General features: G+C 41.1%; 1 protein-coding gene across 16 annotated transcripts in view; it reads right to left on the bottom strand.

The window, feature by feature from the left end:
* LOC128737898 (microtubule-actin cross-linking factor 1) overlaps positions 1–25,232 on the bottom strand; it is a 401,187-nt gene that overhangs the window by 104,365 nt on the left and 271,590 nt on the right. For 2 of the 16 annotated variants that reach the window (XM_053832662.1, XM_053832651.1), the window contains exons 1-2: positions 6,386–6,486; positions 3,588–4,296 (exon numbers count right to left, since the gene is read on the bottom strand). The exons of 12 other annotated variants lie outside the window; for them this stretch is intronic. In XM_053832662.1, coding sequence (XP_053688637.1) covers positions 3,588–4,175 — 588 coding nt within the window. In that variant the 5' untranslated portion in view covers positions 4,176–4,296; positions 6,386–6,486. Of the gene's footprint in view, positions 1–3,587; positions 4,297–6,029; positions 6,047–6,385; positions 6,487–25,232 lie in introns of those variants that run through there. 2 more of the 16 variants (XM_053832653.1, XM_053832652.1) reach the window with 2 other exon arrangements.

Here is a 25,232-nt window from a genome sequence, read left to right as displayed (position 1 = left end):
AATTTCGGGTCATTGTTATTCTGGACACGAAGTCTTCAAATATAGGAACTTTTGCGCTTCATTGGTTGAAAATGGTTAAAAAATAAGAAATACATTTTTGATACCTCGAAATAGTGGACTCCTCGTTCGCCAAGGGGCCTAACAGTTTAAAAAAAAAGTTGAATTTTGAACAAAACTTGATATCTATATCATGTGATATTTCATAAAGTTGCCATAAAACAACTAACAAATGGCCCGGTTCTGTAAAGAAGTACAGGGCTTTCAAATGAAGTAAAAACAATTTTGGCGGCCATCTTGTATTTGGTCGCCATATTTGATTTTATCAAAAAATGGCTGTTTTCTCCATGAGCCTCCCAACCGATTTTCATTTTAAGACCACCATTGGAAAGCTGCGAAAATGCTATAAGAAACATTAATAAAATTAGGTGTGCAATGGCATTGACTGAATAAAACAATCAGTTATTTGTAGCAAGGTTCACAATTTTCATATAATTATTGTGATAGTTCCAAAATTGGCTATGAAACAAACTACAAACAACACGGTTTTGTAAAGAGGAGAGATCTTCTTGGCCATCTTGGGTTTGGCCGCCATGTTGGATTTTAACAAAAAATCGCCGTTTTCGCCATGATCCCCCCAACCGATTTTAATTTCAAGACCACCATCGGAAAGCTGAGAAAAAATGTCATAATTCATTCAATTATGGTCATATCCATTAATGACGTTGAGCAAGATGGCTGTAATCTTGTGCCCCAATTCGGTCCTATACGGCTGATAAAAAAGGCTCTAGGAAAGAAATTGCCGAAGAAAAGCAAAGCTTTGGGCTTAAACGTACTTTCTAAGACTTGACTCTTCTTTATCGACAGACTTCACAGCCGGCCATTATAGCAGAGTAGAGTAGATTGCAGAGAGTAGATGCGCTGAGCTTTCAAGTTTAGAGTTACAAAAGCAGCAGGTTTCGGTACATTCGGCGATATTCTTTAAATGATAAAGAGCGGTACAGTGTCCAGTTAGGGATCCCGTGATTGCGCGTAGTTTACTACGAGTTAAGTTGAGTTGTTTTTAGCCACTGTAGGATTGGAGTAGGTAAACTGTTTAACTGTTTAGTCTACAACCCTGTATTTGATACCAACGATTTTTAACAGTATAATCTAAACGAGCAGCCCAGTTCAGTTTTTTATCCAGAATTATTCCGAGGAGTTTGATTTCATTACTTAAGCTCAGCCTGCGACCAATCAGTATAGGATAAGTAATAGTATGTTTTCTTAACCTAGTAATTTGTAGAACGTGTTTTTGTGGGGTTTATATTAACCCCGTCTTGTAAGTATCATAACATAGTGGTGTTTAGAGTTCCTAACAAACAACTTGACAGTACTGCGCAAACTTTTCTCTGACAATAAGTTCCACGTTCACGACCTAAGCAATAGTCTCATAACCAAGCTGTATTATCTTGTGAAGGAGTGCGTCGGCCACCAGTGTCCAAAGCAAGGGGCAGAGGAGTCCTTGTGAACATCCTTTGGTCACCGAAATCGTGACCGACGTATCTCCTAATGATACTGTGATTTCTCTGCTCGAAAGCGTTGCTTGAAATTAGTTCATTGTAGTGTAGTCGATCCCGTTCAGAAAGAGGGCCGTAATAATTCAAACGGAGGACGATTATAATTGAAAGCTCCTTCAACATCAAGGAGAGCACAAAGTGCCGTCTCCTGCTATCTGACTGATTTCTTAATTAACGTCACGTTTTCGTCGTAGATTTGTCGTATTTGTAAAGAGGAACGGTACACATACTTTAAGAAGCGCTGCTTCAATGACTCTCCCTTGCCTAATTTCCCGGTCTTTCCCTCTCACATCTTCCCACTCTTATTTTGTTGGGATACTATAAACACCTTTGTTTTATTGTTTTCTTTTACCGTCCCCTCTGATGCTTAGTTCATGAAATATAAATTTTAGAAAGAGCTAAATCTTCAGGAAACATGTTCAACGTTATGAATTTCTAAGATACGCCCCATATCCGAGAAACTCGGACGGTTTTCCTCGAAGTTATCTGTGTAAATAGGAGCTGTTAGTGCGAATCCGTTGTTGCAAAAACAGACTGAGCTAGAGTATCCTACGGCGTTTACAGATGCTAAGACACCTCCGGCCTCATACTTGGGCGGCAATTGGGAGCGATTAGTGAAGACCATCCAAATACCATCCAAAAGCTTTTCGCAGTAAATGCATTTTGTATTAGTCTTCAACTTCCTATAACAACCGCAAAGAAATCGCTTGCTGCAAACCGACAATTGTAACCATTCGGTTATTCAAATTAGGAAACCACACCAGCTGGCATTGACATGATCGCTCGTGTAGTAATCGATGTAAATCATTGTGTATAAATAACAAACTCCTGCAGCAGCTGGACTGGAGGCCAAGGTACGCGGCGCTTATGAATACTAAATCCTAACCATATTTGTACGAAATGACCCATGTTTCTCATCAACTGCCGCCGCCGCCGCCGCATGATGCTTGCCTCACACTCGTCGTACGTACGGTAGCATAAATCGTGCGCTACAGATCATGACGCGACCATTATTATATTATATGTAAGAGTGAATCTGCTCCTTTTTCTGGAGAACCGGTAGGGGGAGCTCTTCCCTCCTCTGTGACCACGACTGTTGCTACTAACCAGTAAGTAGGTAGCGAGCGAGATATTATTGGGTGGAAAACAGCAATCACACATTGTCGCTGCTAGGATTAACCTAACCATCCGATCGATCGATCGCTGGCGCGGCGCGGCGGCCGCGAATGATGATTGGCAGAAAAATGAATTAATTGGTTATTCATTCATTTTAATTGAATTTAACGTAAACGATGACGAGTGAGTGAGCGCGCCAGCATGCAGTACGGAGTGATCTGTTGCTGCCGGCCGCAAACGAAGATGCAAATTGTCAGCATTAGCGATTGATTTGCGGTGAACTTCGACGATGAAATTGTCATATCATGTCGGTCGGATTGAATGACTTTTAGGCCAAAACTTGTTGATTAATGATATTCTTGGAATACGGTTGGGTTTTGATATGAAAGTTCTAAAGTAAGGGACAGTTTAAAAAGCAAGAGAAAAACAGATGTTTCCGCTGCGAACTGCCACCCACAGCAGCAACCCAACGGTGACGCCAACAGCAAACAGCAGGGAATGAAAAATGTCCACTCTGTTCCGTAAAAGGGGGCGGCGGCGATCGTGAGCGAGCCGCGCTGCGGCATGTAAACTATCCCCGATATTGTCGACGCTCGCTCGTTGGATAGGTCATGTAACGACGTTGTAAACACTGAACGGAACGCGTGTAGCTCCGGGGCACAGTTCGATCGACCATATGGCGGCGGTAAATGAAGTGGAACCGTACAATAATTTCTTGATCGTGGGGGCTCCGTTGGGCGCTATCGCATGGCAAACGAGCCGGAAAATAAATAGTAGATGACCAATTTGAGAGCGAGCCCTTTTGAGCTATATCAAGGGCGATCAGTGATGCGATTGGTTAATAGCCTAAAGAACTGCCCTATGAACTGCTTATTAAATGTCATAACAAAAACAATTAAATGTCAAAATTGTTACCTTGGCACGTTTAGAGTCCTGGGCGCCCATACGCAGATACCCGATTTCGGTGGTTTTAACATCGCGATTCTGTCGAATCATGTTATCTGCTTGAGCCTGCTCCTCGGCTCGCGTCAACGTTGTAATCTTCCGAACAATATGAGTCGTCATCCGCCGATGACCATCAGTTGCTCGCTGTGAAGTGCTAGTTGTCTCCATCGTGTTTCCAAGGACTTCCGTCGTTAGCCGCTTGTTTCGCGTTACTTCGGCTACGACATTACCGTGACCAGAGCGGAATGAAGGCGCAACCAACTCGTTACCGTAGCTCATCGACGAAGGCAGAGCCTTCCAGTGGTCGCGGTTCATGGTTCCAATCACTTCCGGATGCTCGGTAACGGTCGCTTCGATAACTTTCTCGTTCATAATCTCGTGCCGAAAGCGAAGATTGCTGTCGTCCAGATTGGTTGTAATAGCCGACCCTTTGCGACTGTTTCGCGAACCGGATCGACTGACCAGCGCACTGGACGGTTCATAGTCGCGGTCATGTTCGCGGCGAGCCTTCATAAACACTCGTCCCCGGGGACGGAATTCGTCGTCGATTTTGTACATTCTTGGACTCCACGATGTCCTCACACAAAGCACTACACGTGTCTGGTCCACTTGTTCGCGTCCAGGCGAAAGCTTACTCACATTCGTTTTCGATGGGTGTCACAATGTGTTTGACATAAAACTTGAAATATTAATACGAATCAATAACAGCACAGCACCGTATGCCACCCCACTTATCTTATAGCAGTAGTACTTGAACGCAGCAGCAGTAGCAGTACTTATATGTGCACACAACCAGCCCAGCCGAGTTACCAACATGACAGTTACCGGGACGGAGAGACAAAACAAACTGAAATCCAAACTGCTAAGGCTTCCCGACCGACCAGCGACCAGCCGGTCGTGACTTCCGAAATTGGTTCGTAACGGTTCGATTATTTTTAGTACAAAATTCGCACGTTCACAACTGCAAGTGCAAAATGTCGTATTTTTTATTTCGCGAATCGCACGTTTCAGTCGGAGTTAAGCCGATAAAAAAATTAACTGGCGGAAATCTAACGGTACGTGTGGATTTTATTTAATTAACGCACCTTTCGAGCGTTTGTACTAAAATCAATCTTTTGGCTTTAATGACTTTACTGCTGGAGGTTCTATGATGGTATAGGCGGACTTTTGACTTTGGTATTATATTCAGTTATGTTCGTCGTCGTTCTTATTTTGTTCTCAGCGAAGTGTATCTAGTTATGGAAAAGCTGGCAAGCTCACATACGGAACGGATTTTGCCGACAACTCGACCTGTGTCGTTACGGTCGTTAGCGCAAAACAAAAACTGTGTGTCTCGTGTAAGTTTTAGTAGTTAAACTTTGTTTTGAGTGTGAAGTGCTGCAGCAGAACAAAATATCATTTGCAAAAGTACTGTCAACTCAATGTTGTTTCCTATCAGTCAGACGAACGCATTTACCACCTCCTCCGATAAGAGGTCCACTAATTTGATAAAACTGTGCCACCAGCGCAATAAACGGTGAGAGCATCACAGCATATTTTGTCGAAACTTGTCCCGGCCAATGCTCGCCTCCTCTTTGCGGCTCATCGACCAAAAAAAAACAAAGCCCGTTTTGATTTAAACTGCTCATCGTGGGGTCTTATCTGCTGGAGGGGCCACCTCTTTTGAGACGTACCGCGATCATTATCGCTCGCGACTAATCAACATTTGACCAACAAATTAAGTCAGTGAAACCTACCGCTTAATAGAGCAGCGGAGGAGACCCAATTCTCACTCCACAAACCTAAATTGAAAGCTTTCGTAATTTCCAGTTGTTGTTTTCTTAGTTGCCGCAAACGTGTCCCACAATTGGCGGCCGTGCAGCACAGATGTCGTCGTAGGCGATGACAACAACACTGGAGTCGCAGAATTTTGATAGCTCGCCACGGACACCCACACAGCAGCGAAACACCCAAACAGACACGCACGCGCTACCGACCGCTGCTGCTGCGCTGCTGGCAAACCGCAGGTAATCGAAGCATCGTAAACCAACCAAAACCATATTCAAATTACCGCCAACGATCGGATGAGTTAGTAGTGTGTCGCCATTATCTCCGCCAGCCAGCAAAGGCGCGCGCACCGGAACTTGCCAGCACAGGAAGAATTTCCGCAGGAATGGCATGTTCGACGGCGGCAGCCCGCGTCCATAGATGGGCTTTGGAGATCCGAATTCTATTAGTTACATCATCAGAGCTCACTGGCGGCCGAGCTGGCGTGTGTGGGCCGTTCGTTGGCCAAGAACGCTAATAAGCTGAGTTTGATCTTGAACGACAACTCAACGGAGGTGGCTGGGTCTACCGAATAGGAAGTTGGGTGGGCGTTTGCCTTAGCAGTTTATATAGATTATTCCCTTGTTTGCGCCTGGAATTCTTTACCAATTTGTTAGGAATAAAATTCCTCGCAGATTAAAATTTATCGACACAATCGGAACAGAATAAATCCCAGATAAATAAGTTAAATTTGTCCGCTGATAAAAGGGAGCTTTTTTACTGCTGCATGCTACGTGAAGTTCCTCAGGTGACCACCGAACTGGACTGGTATGTTATTTCACTGCAAGAGTTTCTTCTGGTACTTTTTCCGAAACCATCAAAGCAATCTGTTTCAAATCTCTAATCAAACGACGGCGCGTAGAAATGAAATTTCACTATCTAATCGTGATGTTGGGTATCACACTTTTTCCGGTTAACGGGCGTGTCATTTGAGAAATCCGATATTTTTCACAGTAAAGCACCTTTAGAACACCGATTGCACAAACAGGGCACGTTAGAAGAACTACAAAAACCGATAGTAAATAGTGAACAAACTAATACCAGGTAGCTTCGACAACCGTTCGTCACGTTTGTTTGAGGTAAACTGACTGAAAGTGACGAGTTGGAAACAATTTCACTAAAGGTGTGTATCTTTATACTGCCATCACAGCACAGCACAGCACAGTCAGTGTTCTCGCGCTCACGTTCTCTCACTCTCACGCGGGCGTCGTCGTGCTTTGCGCGACTGAATGGCCGATGGATGCGGGATGCGGCAGGTCGAGCGTCACGCTCTCTTGACTTACCTACGACGGGCTTGACTGTTGAAAATCCATCCGCGCCCGCAAGTGACACTGGCGACCGGCACGCGGGGTGCCAGCGGCGCCAAAGTTCCAGTGATGAATACTCTTTAGTACAACGGCGGTGTACACCGCCGCAGCAGACAGCGTACCAAGTTTGGCAAAGTTGTACCTGCTTGGGCGCGAGGTCAAACTCGTGTATTGGCGACGCCGTCGCCGCGGTGGAGTTTCATAAAACACCAGCAGTCTCTTCTTGCCTGAGAACACGCCCCGAGGGTTGAAGATCTTCGGCTACGACGACGGCGACGACGAAAACGATCTTCATCGTTTCGCGACGCTATTGTTGGTTTGGTGTTGTTTTTGCTCTCCAAAAATGGTCCGCGGACAACACGACTGGGTGGCAATAATTGCGTCACTGTTTGCTGTTGACTTCGGAACGGCCGTCCTGCGGACTGCGAGGGCGTCGAATTGAACCATGAACAACAACCGCGTCGCGGGCCGAATAGATTTGCATATTGTTTGCGTTCCAGAGGAAATAAATCAGAGCGGAACCTCGAGCGTACAACCGCACCACCGTATGCGGGGGCTGCATTACAAGATCAAGGTGCCAAAGGTGAGTGGGTCCAGCACCAAGTTTCCAACACAAAAAACTCGATCATATTGATCTTGAACATTGTTTAAACACCAGTTTGAAGGAATATAAAAGCAATTTTTCAGTACGTGCTGTCCAATTACATTTTTCATCGACTCCGAGCTCCGCGCTGCTGTCACAGCTATTCTACTTTGGCTTTCACGGTTGGATGCCTTCCGGAACGGACAACCTTTTTTCCACATTAATTTATTATACAATTCTTTCAAACCGTATGCGTTGGAGTTTTAGTACATCCATTCTCCGGTACTGTTCGCCAGGCGCATCCAAGTTCAACACCACCACAAATAAACAGCGAAATTGTGGTTCCAGCAATGGACAACCCCTTTTGGGGGAAAAAATAACCAAAACAATAACAGACGCTTCTGACACATGCATGGCTTATGGCATTATTTTTACACAGTTTGGTTTGATCGGTTAAAGTCGGCAGCAACGTTGTTTGTATAGGTAAGGGTATAAAAGCACGAATCGGACACAAACTGTGTCTAACGGACTTTGAAGAGCTGAAGCGGCTTCAGGTGGCGGATGTCGACCGTGAAATTTCCGACGGAAAAAGAGGCAGCTTGACAGCAGCAGCAGCTGACCGTCGAATTCATACGGTTCCACAGCTGGAATGCTTTTCCTGAATGTTGATGCATTGGGTACAGTTTTGTTTTATTTATAGCTCTTATCATCGGTGATGAGGTCTATCCCATTCAACAAATATTCACTAAAATTTTTGCAGACCTCGAATTCAATGATTGTAACTTCACCAATGCAGCGAGTGATGTCATTGTGTGAATTATTCGTAAATTTTCTACCCACTGCAAAAGAAGAAATCAAAAGATTTCAACGATTCCGCAAGATGGGAAATTGCACACACAAGTCACTCCAGTCCCCCTTTGAAAAGCTGACAAAACTCACGTAAAAATACGCATAAATTCTGAAATTCATCGAAAAAACAGCGCAAATTTCGAAATTCGTTTAAAAAACCGTAAAATCCAAGATTAATTTCAAAATAGTCGCATAACAATCTGCATAAAAAACGACTTCAATGTGTTCAGCCATTTGGTAACAAAAAAAGCATTCGAAAATTGCATCTTCACTTGATAATAACCGATTGATCCAAACCATTCGTTGATGATTATTTTCGAACCCAGACTGGTATTGCAAGGTGGAAAGCATAGAAAGATGAATGAATGAAAACTCATTCATACAACTATGACAATACATCTTTTATCTGTCAGCCAATGGACATGACGACTGAACTGCTGACGGTTTATGTCTTTCTCATTTTTCTACCCTTCAAAGAAATACATTCATTAGTTGCAGTGCTGAATGATTCCTCAATTAAGCTGTCAGTTAATTTTCTTGCTTTCTTGACTGATATTTTAGATCTTTAGTTTTTTAAACTACCTTTTTTGAAGGAAATCAATCCAAACTTCAGAGCAACGTTTACGTTTATTATAGTTTCGTTTGCCGTTGTCAGTAATACAAAATGAATGAATAATTCACATTTGATTTCATTCACTACTTTAGAGAACTAATAAATGTAGCGAACAACACAAACATGAACGCAAGTGATTTGCTCGAATCGTTGTTAGTTTCAGGTTGGCAATGCTGAGTTCATTTTATCTGGACTAGAAACTGAAAGTGAGCTGATAAACGGGAAGGCTGCTGTAAAGGACGGTATCTCGGTTGAACTTCTAAAAGCGTGGAACAAGCGGCTGTACGAAGTAATCCATCGGATTGTGTAGTTGTGTAGTTGTACTATTTTTGACAATAGGCCGGGAAAATGTCGATATAGCAGACAAAGGTAAAGAAGTTTTTGTTTTATCAAAATTATAACACAATTTGTTAGAAATATGGGAACAAATTTTGATATAACTTTGTTATATTTTTGATATCACTGCTAAGCAGTTTTGTTAGAATTTGAGTTATTTTAACCACTTGCAGTAGCTAAATTATAACAGCCGTTGTTAGCAAAAAACCGGTCGAAAATAACAGGACCAGTTATAATTTTGTTATGCCCTCCTGATCGGGTGACCAACGAGTGCTCTGGGTTTTGAACATGAAATCCTGCGACTTATCTTGGTGGCAAAATAAAAAATGAAGTATTGCACAGACGCATGAACCACGAACTGTTTCAAGCATACAGAAATGCTGATAATGATATAGTGAAGGTAGTACAATATGGCAGGCTGGGGTGAGCTAGGCACATGGTCAAAATGCCCGACAAAAAAGTTGCCAAACCTTCGAGGTAAACTCCGCACCCGATGGATGTGCGCTTTTGAAGACAATGCATGTTCAGCTGGTGTCAGAGGGAATTCGAGAACTGCAGCCCAGCATCGACAGTATTGGAGGACCATAAGTCGTTCGGCGCAGGATCGATAATGGACCGTTGTCACTAAAGCAAAGTAAAGCAAGTTGGGACTCCCTTTTTTTCGATCACACAATAAATCCTACCTCGGATAAGTTAGTGTTCGTGAACTGTAGTTTGAGCTCAGCATTGCCAATCTGAAACCAACGATTCGAGTGAATCACTTGCGTTCATGTATTTGTTGTTCTCTACATCCATTCCTTCTCGACAATAGTGACCAAAATGAATCAAATGTGAATCATTCATTCATTTTGAACTGTCAATGCCAACCACGCAAACGAAATTACAATAAACGTAAATATTGCTCCGAAGTTTTAATGAATTTCCTTCAACCAGGCTTTGGTTAATTTTAAAAAGCACTCGGCTTAAAGAACTAAACTTTAGGACCCTAAATAACAATCAAGAGCAAGAAAATTGATTGACAGGTTAGACGAGTAATCATTCAGAACTGCATTTCATTAATGAATTATATTGAAAGCTAGAAAACTGAGAAAGACAAACACTGTCAGCAGCTCTGTAGTCATTTCCATAGGCTGACAGAGGAAAGAATACTACCAGGGGTAAAACTGTATGCGCTGAATGCGTTTTATATTCGCCTTAATGCAGGGCTGTGAATTTTTTCGAGCACTGGCCCAGTCAGAGGTCTGGCTTACAGACGAAATAAGACTCTTATAGCATTATATTTGGCGCGTAGTCCTAAAAATAACAATCGTTAAGCCATTTTTACAGACAAAAGCTTAAAAAGTCATAAATTATGATTACCAATACCTTTGTCAAGGAGCTCCATGAAAATCTTCACACTTTCGACTACAACCAAGAATTAAAGGGTGGACACGAAATTATGGCAACACACTACATTTTTCTATCGATTCTCTTGTAATTAGCGGATCAAAGCCAGGGTAGGTATGACTCGTAGGGTAGTTTTATGCATATATTATATTCAATCTACATAAATTGAATCAATTATTAGAGGTTGTTTGGTAAAATACGACACGGTAAATCGAGTATTCACTCCACAATTTCACCGAATTTCCTTTAAATTGTTAAATCCTATATTTGTCGTTACAAGCTTACAAAGGAAAGCGGGTTTCCCATGGGGCTTCCTCGGTTTGCTCATAATAGTTGCCCCATCACATATGAAAAATCCAGTTTACCTATACGGATTCAGACGTCCCGAAATTTTTAAAACAGTCATTGGCGGAACTAGGGGGGGGGGGGCTTGGAGGGTCCTCTAGAAGAGATCTAGCCCCTCCCCCCTAGAAAAATTGATCTGGTTTTTTAAATTCAAGAAAAAACTATAGTTAGATAAGTTTAGATGACAAAAACTTGAGATTTATTTTTATATGCATCACAGTTATAGGATTCTCTAAGCGCCAAAAGGAGGACAGAGATCGTGAAGAATTAGAGCAACTATTCCGAGCTAATGACACGCGCAAGTTTTATGAGAAAGTGAACCAAACTCGTAAGGGCTACACACCGAAACCAGACATGTGTAGGGACGAGGGAGGGAATATAATTACAAACGAGCGCGAGGTGGTCGACAGATGGAAGCAGTACTTCGATGAACACCTCAATGGCGAAGTCGCAGAAGGAAGCGGAACGGAAATTAACCTAGGAGCGCCCTTGGAAGATAGTAATGTCCTAGCGCCTGATCTCCAAGAAGTCAAACGAGAAATCGGGCTGCTGAAGACCAATAAAACCGCTGGGAAGGACCGCCTACCGGTAGAGCTTTATAAACATGGCGGAGAAACGCTAGCAAAGGCTCTGCACTGGGTTATTTCGAAGATTTGGGAGGAAGAAAAGCTACCGGAGGAATGGATGGAAGGAATGGTTTGTCCCATCTACAAAAAGGGTGATCGGCTAGACTGCTGCAACTATCGTGGTAAACGCCGCCTACAAGGTACTCTTCCAGATCCTGTTACGCCGGTTGTCACCGATAGCACAAAGTTTCGTAGGGAATTATCAGGCGGGTTTCATGGGGGCTCGCGCAACTACGGTCCAAATTTTTACTATCCGACAGATCTTGCAGAAATGTCGGGAGTACAACGTGCCCACGCATCATGTCTTTATTGATTTCAAAGCAGCATACGATGCAGTTGATCGAGACAAGCTATGGCAGATAATGCACGAACACGGTTTTCCGGACAGACTGACGCGACTAATCAGAGCTACATTGGATCGAGTGATGTGTTTCGTTCGCATCTCTGGGACACTCTCGAGTCCCTTCGAGACGCGGCGAGAGTAGAGACAAGGTGACGGTCTATCTTGTACTATGTGCTCCCAGTTGGCTTCGAGGTATGATCCCAGTCGTCGTATGTTCGAATCTCGGCTGGGAGAGGCTGTTAGAGTAAATAGGATCGTAGCAACTGGGCCTTCAATTGTCCTGTACTCCAAAAGCTGGCTGCGAAATCTGGCGTATAAAAACAGAAGGTCAAGTTTCGATAACGGAATGTAGCACCTAGGCTTTGCTTTGCGTTTTTACCATGTGCTTAATGTTGTCACCATTTATTAGAGCTTTCAGAATTTTGAAAATTAAGGAAGTATCTTTTAAGTATAGAATGAAAAGAAGAAATCTTAAATAAGAACCTTGGGGGACATCTTCGAGGTACGACGCTGGTCTAACAAGCCAGTCGTCGTATGTTCGAATTTCGGCTGGACGGTACTGCTAGAGTCAGTAAGACCATTGCACTAGCCCCGTAATTGTCCTGTACCTGTACTTTGCTTTTGGGGGACATATGAAGTAACTAGAAAAAAATTGAATTCATTTTATTAAAAAAACTGAATTATTGTAAAAAACCGCAATACGTGCAGCTAGAAAGCAAGTCTGAGTTTTGATTGAATTAATCGATAAAATTTCCCTGAAGCATTATTTTTTCAATATTCATATTTATGAACATGCTAATGTGCTAAATGTTTCAATAATTTAACAAACTAGTACTCAGTCGACAATTATCTCACAATAAATCGATTTGCAACCAAATTGATACCAGTTATTACTGACAAATGGCAATAAATAATCGACGCATCTCACACTAGCAGTTTCGCGATACGTGCCTGGGGCGATTTCACAACTTCACCTGTGAGTAAATAAATTTAAAACTTAATCACCGCCGGCAGGTTCACTTTGGCGTACCGGCGGCGCACATACTGACAGTGCAAATGCCCTTTCGCATACGAAATTCCTCATTATAATTAAAACCGATGCAAATCCTATATCGACCACGGTATCAATCGAATCGTTATCCCGTGTAGGTACTGCAGTACACGTTTTCTTGTAGATATAAGCATAGAGTGCACCAATCTCATGCTGCTGACAGCGTAGAAACTACATCCCAAACAACAACGTAACGCCTCATTTGTCGACGCGCGCCGTCGTCTGCCTCCGTTGCTGCCGAACACGCGCGTTTGATGTTGCGCCGCCTGAAGCTCACTCACGCCCGCCTTTTTTGCATAATCGAGAGCCGCGCGCACTTGACACCGGCACGGAATAACAACAACAACGACAATAACAACACAGCACACCTTTTACAGCGGCCGGCGGTCGGTGGACAGACCCTAGATGATATGCACGCAGTGTGATCGATTAGAATGAGCTATAAGTGTTGAGCAGTGTTCAATTAGACGACGGTGACGATTCGGCTCAAAGGCTTAAGTCCTCCTATCTTGCACTGACTCTCGAAACGGACCGGAGGACACACACACGGCTGCTGATTGGCTTGGTAGGTACCTGCTGTGATGTGGCTTTCTTGCTTGCCCCAGTGATCACTTTTCGGAATTCAAAGATCGTTAAGAATGCGGATCGTGCGGTTCAGTGTATGACTCGCGGTCAGTTGTTTAGGTCCAAATATGGCAGCCACCAGGGACAGTGCAGCGATGGTTTGCGAATGTGAACTTTATGTGTTTTATGCCGGCGTCTCCCGCTGAGTCGATAGACTAATAATGGGACTCGGATGGGTCATTAACTGCTCAGTAAACGGACGGCAACTGACGAAAAGTTGATTACGTCTCTGGCACTGCTGCCCGATCAGTAGACACCGGGCTGGTTAGCTAAGACGCACCGATTGCCTGTTTGGCTTTGATTCCGCCAGAGCGGCGCTGTCGACGGCAAAAAGAAAATCAACGACGGACGAGTCAACTACTACAAATCCGAACGAAGCACAATTTCCTTTTTTTATCTTATCGTGGTGTATTGAATTCTCCATTCGTTATCCAAACCCGGGGCCGCGCGTAGGTCGTGTCAGCTTCGGGAAATTTATGACATTTTCGTCAGTTCAATGGCAAGCGGCACCAGCAATCTCGAACGACATGATTTTATCTTTTTGACAGCGAGGATTTATAAATTGCGTACGACGCCCGTAACTGCAATACAACAGCAGCAGCAACGATCGACTCCGGCTTAATTCGCCAAGAGCTTCTGTCAGCACTAGTTTAGCAGTCAGTAGTGTCAGTGTGCACGCTGGCTGGATTCGTAATGCCATGTTGAAGTGATTACACTTCGCATGTGCCTTCTTGGCCCAGCCTGCTCACGCCGGTTGCGAGTTCAATTAAACCAAGAGTGCGCAGTTTTTTATGTTTGTGCACTTTTTGCCATTTGTTTCGTAGCGATGTTTACTTGGCGCATGAATTGGATTAAAAGCTATTATTAACATGTCAAGAAATGTGTGGCGCACGAGAATTTATCGGCGACTGTTACTAATAAGATGCTCTGGATCCGTGAGGCGTGGGGATCTGATATTTGAAGAATCGGTGTGGTGCTTTCAAAGTTTCAAGAGCGATGATGGGGTGTGATTGTTTTGACGTAGAGTTGAACTGTTGAATGGGGTGGTATCGTAAACTAAATGTGCGCCCGCGGGCGTTTTATCGCGGTTATGATCCGAACACGCGCGCCGGGTGATGAATGAATTAATCGAAACAATGTGGCAAACAAAAAGTTATTGAATACCATGGAACTAGTGAAATGCGAAAATATGCTCGAAATTGTATAGATTTTTCCTTTCCCTTGTTTGATAAACTACGACAATGAAAAAGAAAAATTCTGTGATTTTGGGCTTTGACCCATCTTTATTCACAAATTATAAAATTGTGAATCTTTAATCTTTATTGAAACATCTGACTTTCAATTTTTATTGAAACATAGGCCGAGCATAACCTTTGAATCAAAATTTCCAGTCAAGATCATCAGTATCTTATTTTTGTTTTCGATTCTTAATGTTTTTATTGTTTCGAATATCGCGGGCTTGGCGTAGTACTACGAACACAGGTGTAATGTTTGTACTGGATTATCTATGAAGAATGCAAGTTTAAACCACGAACATAACATGTTTAAAGAATTGCCAGATTGTTGAGGTTGATCTTTAAAACTGGAGCACGTTTTTCAAAATTTTCTTACAAAACGAACCGAAATATACCAAAGAACGTGAACAATAATTATAAAATAAAGTTCTGAACTCCTGATTTCCCATAAAACTGCACGAGAAATTGTTCGATTTTCTCGGATATTGCTGTCGGATTTTGTGCAAAAAAACATCAAACTGCTAGCGAATCAATAATTCAGGAAAAAAAATTAAAATTTTTTATGACAGTTTTCTTTTCACCTTTCCAGTGGTGGTCTTGAAATGAAAATCGGTCGGGAGGATCGTGGCGGAAATGGTGATTTTTTGATAAAATCCAATACCAGATCCAAGATGGCCGCTAAATTTTTTTTACTCAATTGGAAAGCCTTGTTCTGATTCTTTACATAACCATGCCATTTGTTAGTTGTTTCATTGCTTATTTAGGAAATATCACATCATATAGATCTCAAGGTTTGCTAAAAATTCAACTTATTTTGAAAATATCGGGCCTCTTGGCAAACAAGGGGTGCACTGTTTCAAGGTATTAAAAGTGTAATTCTCATTTTTCAACCATAACCAATCAAGTACAAAAGTTCCAAAATTGATCCTATTGTGGTTACTTGTCAAACACCAAAAATCTGTAATAAATAGTTTTACAGTGCTATATAATTGAAGTCATTTGGCATAACGCCAATTGGCATAATCCATTTGGCATAATCATGAGGGACCATTTGTCATTTGGTGCAACGGCCATTTGGCATAATTCCGCAAATATCTTTTTATGACCAAAAGGTCGCTTTCATAGATAGATTTCCTTTTTTAGGTCTGCTGACCTCTAGCACTTTGCTTCAGTTGGATCCGAATGAGCGAAAGCCACGGGCTGCTTTGGTTTACTCCGACTTTCCGCAGAAATCACTTTTGTCGAGGCTTATTCGTTTTACTAGGTTTAACGACTACGAGGTATTTTTCATTGGTCCTCGCATTGATTCTTTTCTTAAGAATAATTGTCAATTGTAAATTGTCAATGTCTGGTTCTTGTAAGTAAGCACCAAACAAAAAAATTTGACCAAATTATCAATTATGTCAAAAAGTCGTTATGCCAAATTATCATTATACTAAATGATCATTATGCCAGATGGCATTATGCCAAATGACTTTATGCCATATAACTAGCCCTCTATTAATTAATATGGTAACACCCTTAACAAACAGATTCATTACTGCTATTAGGAAGAATATTGGAGTTCAAAACCGAAAACATTTTACGCGAGGTCATATTGCCATATTTTAATATTTCTTTTAGCCCACAAACTAAATTTCTTCAAAGCCCTACGATAAAACTGAATCTTAGCGTGGTGTAGTGCTTTTGAACTAATCAGTAAATGAACAGCGGTCACACCTAATTCTGAATGTAGGTATATGTATATGTATAAATTCATCTCGATAAGCAAATAAATTCAGATAAAGCTAACCGGTAAAGTAACCGCTGAAGAATTTTTTTTAGAGAATTTTATAAATTCAGAAGGAAGAGAAGAATGTCTCGATGTCCTAACGTTGACATGATTGGTCATTCGACCGTATTACTTAGTTGCAGTTATGCAAGCTGCGGGGATTGCGGAGCGCTTGGTAGCGGGTGAGACTCAATGGTTTGAAGCTTCTGTCGACTACCGCGAACGCCCAGGTCGTGCAGTGCTCAATTTACTTTGTAGATAAGTTTATAATAAATTTATAACCACTGGTGGTCCGAGATTTGGCTTTTTGTTGGCTCATTTGTGTTGGAAAATTGATGGCGGGTGCGAGGTTGAGGACAACCGGGGTTGGGGACGAGATCTTCGCTTTTTAACTATACAACTTTCAACAACTCAAGTAGTACAAAATGTAAAGGGTAAAACACATTCAATCTCTCGATCTTTCTCTTCTCATCATCATCATTACCATCATATTTGAAATACGACATCCCAGCCTTTGGCAGAGACAAAGCAAAAAACAAAAGGTCAAGTTAGAAATGAAAATACATCGAAAAAAATGTTAAAATTACTCTAAGTCCATGTTTTCTGCCCAGTTTGCAACTAAATTCAAAGAAATTACTGATATTTTATTGCGTTTTTCACCAATTTCTCGTTTGAGATTTGGTAATAAAACCCAAATTGTTTTTTTCCTTGTTCCATTCTCCGCTGTAACCCATAGTGTTACTTGGGATTAGATATTTGCAGTATGATTTAGGAATATCTTGGTTTGTCAAAAGACAGCTATATGTTGCATGACTGCGAATAAGCTAATCTTCAGCATGCGCGCCACGTTGAGTACATTTATTTTGTTAAAACAACTACACTATAAAATTTACTGCGCATATGCTGCACAATAACGTAAACTACAGAAAATCTATTATTTATTCTATCGGATATTTAAATATGGTCGCAATCGATCAGGCTGATCTGCCAGTAAAATTTTTATCAGAGAAAGCTTTATGCTTTATAGCTTTGTAGAACAAAGCGACAAATTTCATTAAATTATGGCTTGGTGGTGACTGACAAGCATTATCTGTTTTATTGCTGCTTTCAGCAGAACGTGATACTGAAGCTTAGATCCTTTTTTGTATGGACATTATCACTGCGACGAGTATTTCGATCTATTGTGGTACACTAGTATCTCTTTTTATGTCCACTTTTTTGCGTCCGAAACTTGAATTAACATCCTCTTTTTTACGTCCGAAATATGAATCTAAGTCCTTTCTTTTTACGTCCAAAATTTTAATTAACGTCCTTTTTTTACGACTGATTTTTTCACGTCCCCCAATAGTGGACGTATAACGAGATTTGATTGTACTGGCTATAATCGCATATCAGTCTCATATGCATTTTCATCGTTTTTGAGTTAAATTGAGTTAAACACCAGACTCACTCTTTTTCTTGTTTTACTATCGGTTAAGAATACAAAAAAAGTTGTTTTTATGTGAGAACATTTATTACCTCGAAACAGTGGATCCCTCGTTAGCGAAGGGGCTCAATAGTTTAAAAAAAGTTGATATAGGGTCGGTATTAAATCAGACTGGACCCGGTCGCAACATTTAAAACAGTGAGTTGATGACAGCAAACGACCAAGAATTTTCTAATCTATATTTTACTTTAATCAAACTGCATAAATGTTACAAGCAGCCAGAGTTATGAGATGATTTCGAACGATTGATAACTATAAAGCATACAGAGCAGCCAACTTTGAACGCGTTTTTCTCGAAATCATAGTTTTGTCACTTGATTCGGCCTGACTTAACACCGACCATATATCATATCTATACCTATAAAATGGATTTCTGTCTGTCTGTCGGTATGTTCCTTATAGAATCGAAAACTACTAACCGATCGGCATGAAAATTTGCATGTAGGGGTTTTTGGGGCCGGGCAAGATTCTTATGATAGTTAGAGAACCCTTCCCCCACCCCTAAGAGGGTGGGGGGCTCCCATACAAATGGAACACAAATTTCTGCATAACTAGAAAACTAATCAAGCAATTCGAACCAAATTTGGCCTGTGGGTGTTTTTGGAGGCAAGATTTTTTTCTATGGCGAATTGAGATCTCTCCCCTCTTTAGGAAGGGAATTATGACCCCTCTCCCTATTAAGAGATGGGGGGGGGGGCTTCCATACAAATGAAATACAAATTTCCTCTTATCTCGAGAACTAATCAAGTAAATGGAACCAAATTTGGTATGTGTGGGTTTAAGGAGGCAAGAAATTTTTTTATTAATTAGGACCCCTCCCTTGTTTAGGGGGGGGGGCTCCCATACAAATGGAATACGAATTTCCTCACAGCTTGAGAACTAATCAAGCAAATGGAACAAAATTTGGCATGTGGGGCTTTTAAGGGGCAGAAATTTTTTCTGTGGGGAATTATGACCCCTCCCCTGTTTAGGAAGGGGGCTCCTATACAAATGAAATACAAATTTCTTCATAACTCGAGAACTAATCAAGCAAATGGAAAGAAATTTGGCATGTGGGGGATTTTGGAGTCTTGAATTTAATTTATGATGGTTAGAGACCTCTCCACCTATGATCAAACAAATACATACAAATCAAACAGAAATTTTTGCGTAACTCAAAAACTAATCGAACTCGAGAAATTCGAAACTCTTCCATAAAAGATTAGTGAAGAACAAGACCACAAAACTATCTAGGTTTTTCGCGAAATGGTATTCGGGGAAATGTTGTACAATCACGGCGAATATTGCTATCCGCTTTCTGACTAAGCAATGAGGGGAGTTTTCTACTTTACTGTGAAGAAAAATTGTTAATTTATATATTAAACTACCCATCCCAGGTAACCAATAAGCATTAACATAAGCAGCAAATCAGCATATCTGGCATTTTATACTGCACGTTGTTGAATATTAGCTTTTTGACTGCATAGGTGTTGGCATCCAAAATTCTATTCAAATTCTTCGTGTCGGTAATTAGCTGCAAATTAGCATTATGAGCACTATTAGAAGGTTAGCAGTAAAGTAGCTGTATATTTTGCCGAAATAGCATTTAAGTAGCATTTAAGGCGACTTAAATGCTTATTGGCTTGCACTTGAATAGCATTGGTGATGCTTATTGGTTACCTGGGATGCTTTCATAGTTACGTAACTGCCAAAATGAATCATCTAAGGTTGAACTCCTCAGAAACTTGCAAAACTCGAGATTGCTCGACAGAGATCATCCGAGATTCATGATTTATGTACAACACAGTTTAAGTAAACCACGCTCAACAGGTGAAATAACCAACCTTCCAGAAAAATGGCAAATTTTTTCACGGTGAATGCAACTTTTCCACCAAACCCGAATTGCTTTTAATTTCATTTTTATTGCTTACTTTTAAATGCCTCACAAGATAATTGTGGAGTTTTTACTACAATTTTATAAGTACTTTCATTGATCATTCGTTTAGTTGATGGCAACAGATTAATCTCAAATTCCGCAGTCAGAAGCAGCTATATTTTTTATTAAATGTACAAACCACTAGAAATACTGTACTTAGCCGGCATCTCCAATAATCCCACCAAAAGTCAATTGATGCAGGTGCAACTTTCAACTGTAGCATGATCCCACGCATCACTCAATCGTTGTATCACTTCTCAAGAACCACACTTAATTTATTCGCCGAAATTTATACCACTATCCAATAGCATCTAATCGGTCACCCACCGGTCCGGTCCAAAACTTTAGCGGCTACCTTGCCGCCGAAGGACCATGTGGAGGCGTAAATTTCGATTCCTTCGGACGAACATAAAACATCAAACTGCAAATCCGACCGACTGACCGTTCCGCTTCATTGGGTTTGCGTGATATAGGCTCACCTTGAACGTTTTCGTTTACAGCACCAGCAGCAGCGCCGCCGCTCTGGTAGCCACGGTGACGACTTCGTCAGTCAACAGGCAGATTTTATGAATGAGTCGCGTAAATTAATGAATGAAATCGGTGCGGTGGTCACGTCGAACGTCGTTGTGAATGAATTCGGCTCTATTTGCAGAACTCGATCGGTTGCAGTGCGCGCAGGTTAGATGACCTAAACGCTAGCCGCCTCCACTTGTGAACCATTTGCGTTGGACATCAAGGTGGTTTGGCTTTGTGCTCTTTGGTGATAATAACAGCACAGCCGAGCGAGCAGCCTGGAACCAGTTCCAGGAGGTGTAGGAGGCATGAAATATGGGTAATTAATTTCCAATGGCGCGTATGGATTTGGCCGGGCTACCTACACGCGACAGGAAATTCAGCACATAGTTTTACGACCAATCCGGGTGTTAATGGATTGTGTCGTTAGTCGCAAAGTCGGAACCTGTGGCTGTGACACCCACCCACAACAAGCAGCAACGACTCCACGCGCACGGGGGCAGAGGATTTAAAAGCTTGCTTGACTCTAGCCGTCAAGATCTTGTCGGATAGCAGCGCGACAAATTCATTAGCAACTTTTTCGTTGGTAACTGGTGCGAATAAGATTTATTGGAAGTAATCTTTCTGAATAGGTTGATCCTTATATTACGATGACTTTTTTCTGTTGGTAAGGATTGGAAGGGAGTAGTAATGTGGAGGTCTTTCGCAACATTTGCCAATGACTGGCGAGTTTGTCTCGGCGAGGCACCGTAGCTTGCGTCATCGTTTATTTTCGCATTAACGATCATTAATGATTATCATTCTGATGAGTTGACTGTTGTAGTGAACAGTAAGAAATAGCGAATATCCAAGAACCTTCCGAAGTTGCACCGAGCGCGCACACACTGGCACGTAAGCAATTGATTGATGCGATAATAACATGACAAGGTGGATGTTTATTTCACGAAGACAAGACATCGTCGTGAAGCTTGCCGGTTTGTTAGGGCAAGTCAAGGTGATCCGGATCCTGCGAGGTACAGAACAGTGCAAGTGATAGTGATAGTAGCAGTGGAGTTTGATCAAGCTTCATTTGCATACGGTGGCGGCACTGCGTGGCGTTATGGCGCTTTCGGACACACGAATGTCAATCTCTGCACCGCGCGAAACTGGTCACTGTAATGCGCGAGAGATTTATAGCTAGGTTGATGAGCTATTATCCGTTCCCGGCAGCGAGCGGCGCTTGTCAAAGCGAGTGCAGACCTGATGATTGCACAACTTTATAAAAAAAAGTTAATCAAAGTGCCATACACATGCAGTCCTTGATATTTCGCTATGCTAGGATGTGCGGTGGTGCTTCTTGAAGCTCTAGACCTGTGTTCAACTCTGAGCTGCTTAAATAGCTTATACTTCACGGTGAATCGTACCAAAATCGGAAGCCTTCGCTTCCTTTGTCGTTAATAGTAAAAAGTTCAGGCGCAGAGGACAGTACTTAGTCAAGCATAATTCACAGAATTGCTTTATACGCAGACGTAAATTTAAGTAAACATCCCACTGCAGCTGAGCAGATACGAATCATGCCGACTAGTTGCTTACTCACTGCGCCCCAAATCAAACAGGCGTTGTCACTTCCGTTGAGAACGCAATAACCAAATGCGCCCAGGCAGTCGAACCTCCACGCAGTTGCGCAAATGCAAATTATCTGTAAAATTAAACGTATGCCACAATCGATCATTTGTGCATTTCAACTGCTTGCTTTAGTAGCTGGCTTAGAAGCTAGATTCCACATTGCACAATTCAGGCCCTCGCTGGATGGCATTTGCATGAAATCACTAATGGCACACATTAATTTGCGTTATACCCCACGTCAGTTTTGGGGTCGATTCTACACCCAGCACCCGAGTGGAATTATAATTGTACCTAGAATTGGGTGGAAATTATAGGTAGACACGTGTAGTATTAGTTTCCGATCTACAACGCAGACACTTCCCTTTTGCGGGTTGACTTACTAGATAATAGATCCGACCAGAATGTCAAATCATGTCATGTGTGTTTCTCGCTAAACCAGTATCGAAATACACCGTGGGTGGGTGTTCGACTGCGAGAATTCCAAATTGACGAGAAAAAATTAATAAACAAATTAGCAATCTCAATTAGGTTGTTCTGTCTCAACCGAAGGTCTACTCAGTACAAGCTAGAAACTTGAAGGATTCCAACATAGCGTGAATATGTGAATATATTGAACAAGATTTTAAGTTTATATAGTCTACACTGATTGCCTCTTTAGCTATCATGCTTATGTACAACCCAATCAGGAACTTGAACTGGATGTGGGAGGGTCAATTTTGAGCGGCCAATAATAAACTGCTGATTTGTCCAAATAAGATTAAAAACATCGAAACTTCGAAACAGAAATGATGTTTGAATTTCATGCAAATGAGAGATCGCACGCAGAATGATTCGGTCGGTGGTGGTGGGCTTTTAGTACGTTGTTGGAATAACTTACCTGTCGCCTCCGCCGATCGCTTGAATTGGCTTTTCGGTTCAGCTGAGATTTGAGTGGTTTAATTGATGGTGAAGTTTGTTTTCGTAAAGGTGACCAGAATGGCACCAAATTTTTGTGAGTATCGAAAAGTTATTTGGTGATCAATTAATGGTGGGAGTGAATTGTAAATTGTTGGGGATAGCAAAAAGGAGAGAGAGAAAGAACTAGAATTAAATTTGCAGCAAGTAAACAATGTTGCGGTAGACGTTTCCAATTTATAATTGCACGATTTGGATCTACTTTGAATGTCACATAATGAAAAATTCAAAGTTAAAAAATAAAATTAAAAATATATAAATTTAAAAAAGAGTTGTCGATTTTAAGACGACTAATAAAAATTAAATTTAAATACACAAAAATCTCACAGCAAAAAATTAAATGAATTTCCGAGTGATTCCTTTTTAAAATTTATATAAATTTTAGTATGCTACTAAACAATATTGTTAAACATAGTATCAAGAGACCTAAAAATGTCAAAAACCCAACCATACAAGTGATAAAAAAAAATGCAAAGCAAGTCGCACTTTAGTAAAAAAAATTACTTATTTTGAAAGCTCATCCATCTTTGTGATTGATAAAAACACAGCCAGAGCTGAATAGTAGCGCTCGAAAATCGAATCGAATAATAAATCAGAAAGATATACTTGTGTTTTTTTTACTACAATAGTCTTATCTTTTACGCGACAATAGAACCAAAACTAACGATAAAAGAATTCGATTGTCGAAGAGAGATAAAAATATAAAAGGAATGCTATAGTATAACCATACAGCATGCTTTCAAACGATCGATAGTCTTGTAAAATAACGTTTATCAATCAAACTAGGCATTGCAAAACTTTTCTTGGTAAATTGATGAATGTATCCAGGTGACCTCAATTTCAGCTTCATACAACATAAGGAAGATAATTTTATTAGTTGACAGAAGTTTTTTAGAAGAAAAAGAAGAAGGAAATTATAGTACACTCAAGCCTGTTTTTACACGTTTCTTATAATTTTTGAATTAACACGGGTTTTTATGACGATTTTTGAATTAACACGATTTTTTAATTAACACGGTAATATGTACAATCCTAAGAACAGAACAAAAGACTAAATGATATTACCCCTTGAAAAAGACCAAACAACAACAAAGTGTCGAAACGTCGGGAAAACATCAAACTTCAGTCTTGATAAACTTCTTTGAAGACTACCCTGCCGAATATTAACAATTATAGCACGGTTTATTTTATGACAATTTTTGAATTAACGCAGTTTTACAACATTTTTGGAACTTTTTTACGCGCCACGTAACGCCCGTGCAAAAAAAGACTTGAGTTTATAAAAAGTATCCTCAATATTTCGGGCAAAGAGAAACAAAATCTAACCGGTTCCTTACTTCAACTAGAATTTCTCAAGGCAGCCATCTAGAACCACTGGTATTTTTATCATAAAGGATTTACCAATAAGAATGAAACCAATGTCGGCAAAATTTCATTCGCAAACATTGAGATTGCGTAATTTTATGTGGTGAATGATGTCAAAATAGATGTGAACTTTTTTTATTCTCAAAGTTGACAAAATTGAAGACGATGACCTTTTCTTTCAACAAGATGGTGCAACATGCCATAGTGCGGATGTAAAAATTTACTTTGCAACAGTCTGCGTGCTACATTCTGATTTTGAAACTTAAGCTTCAATTGGTCATCGACGATTGATGATTGGAAAAATGTATTTTGGACAGATGAATCGAAATTCAAATTTTTCGGTAATAAACGGAGGCTCGGCAAAAATCCGTAGCTGGTGGCTCTATCGTGGTCTGGGGTGGTTTTAGCTTCGATGGAGCCGAAAATCTGATAAAAATCGATAGAAAAATCGATCAAAACTACTACCATCGCTTGCTTCAGCGTCACATCATCCCATCTGGTTTTCGTTTGCTCGGCAACGGATTCATTTTCCAACAGGATAACAACCCTAAATACACGTCAAAACTATGCAAAAACTATGTTTTATCGAAACAATCCCAATGGAATGGTCGCCGCAATCGTGATTTTATGAGACGAATTAGAAGGAGAAGTTCGCAAAATCGTTCGTCTATACAAAGAATAAGGTGTTTATTTACAGCATGCGACCATTTCTAGCCGTTTTGAGTAATTGAAGGGCATTTTGCTCTACTTGTCTTGATGTACATGAATCTCAACTAACAATTTTAAGTTTTATAACGTTCCTCTAGTGATTTTCATGATCAATTCAAGTAGTCTTATCATGCTCTGCTAAAAGCAACAGAAAAATCGATTATGCTTTTCGCTACTTGACAACCACCGCCATA

The sequence above is a fragment of the Sabethes cyaneus genome, chromosome 2 (genome assembly GCF_943734655.1).
Source record: "Sabethes cyaneus chromosome 2, idSabCyanKW18_F2, whole genome shotgun sequence".
Taxonomy (NCBI): Eukaryota; Metazoa; Arthropoda; class Insecta; order Diptera; family Culicidae; genus Sabethes; species Sabethes cyaneus.
This window is presented reverse-complemented; position numbering and strand designations above follow the sequence as displayed.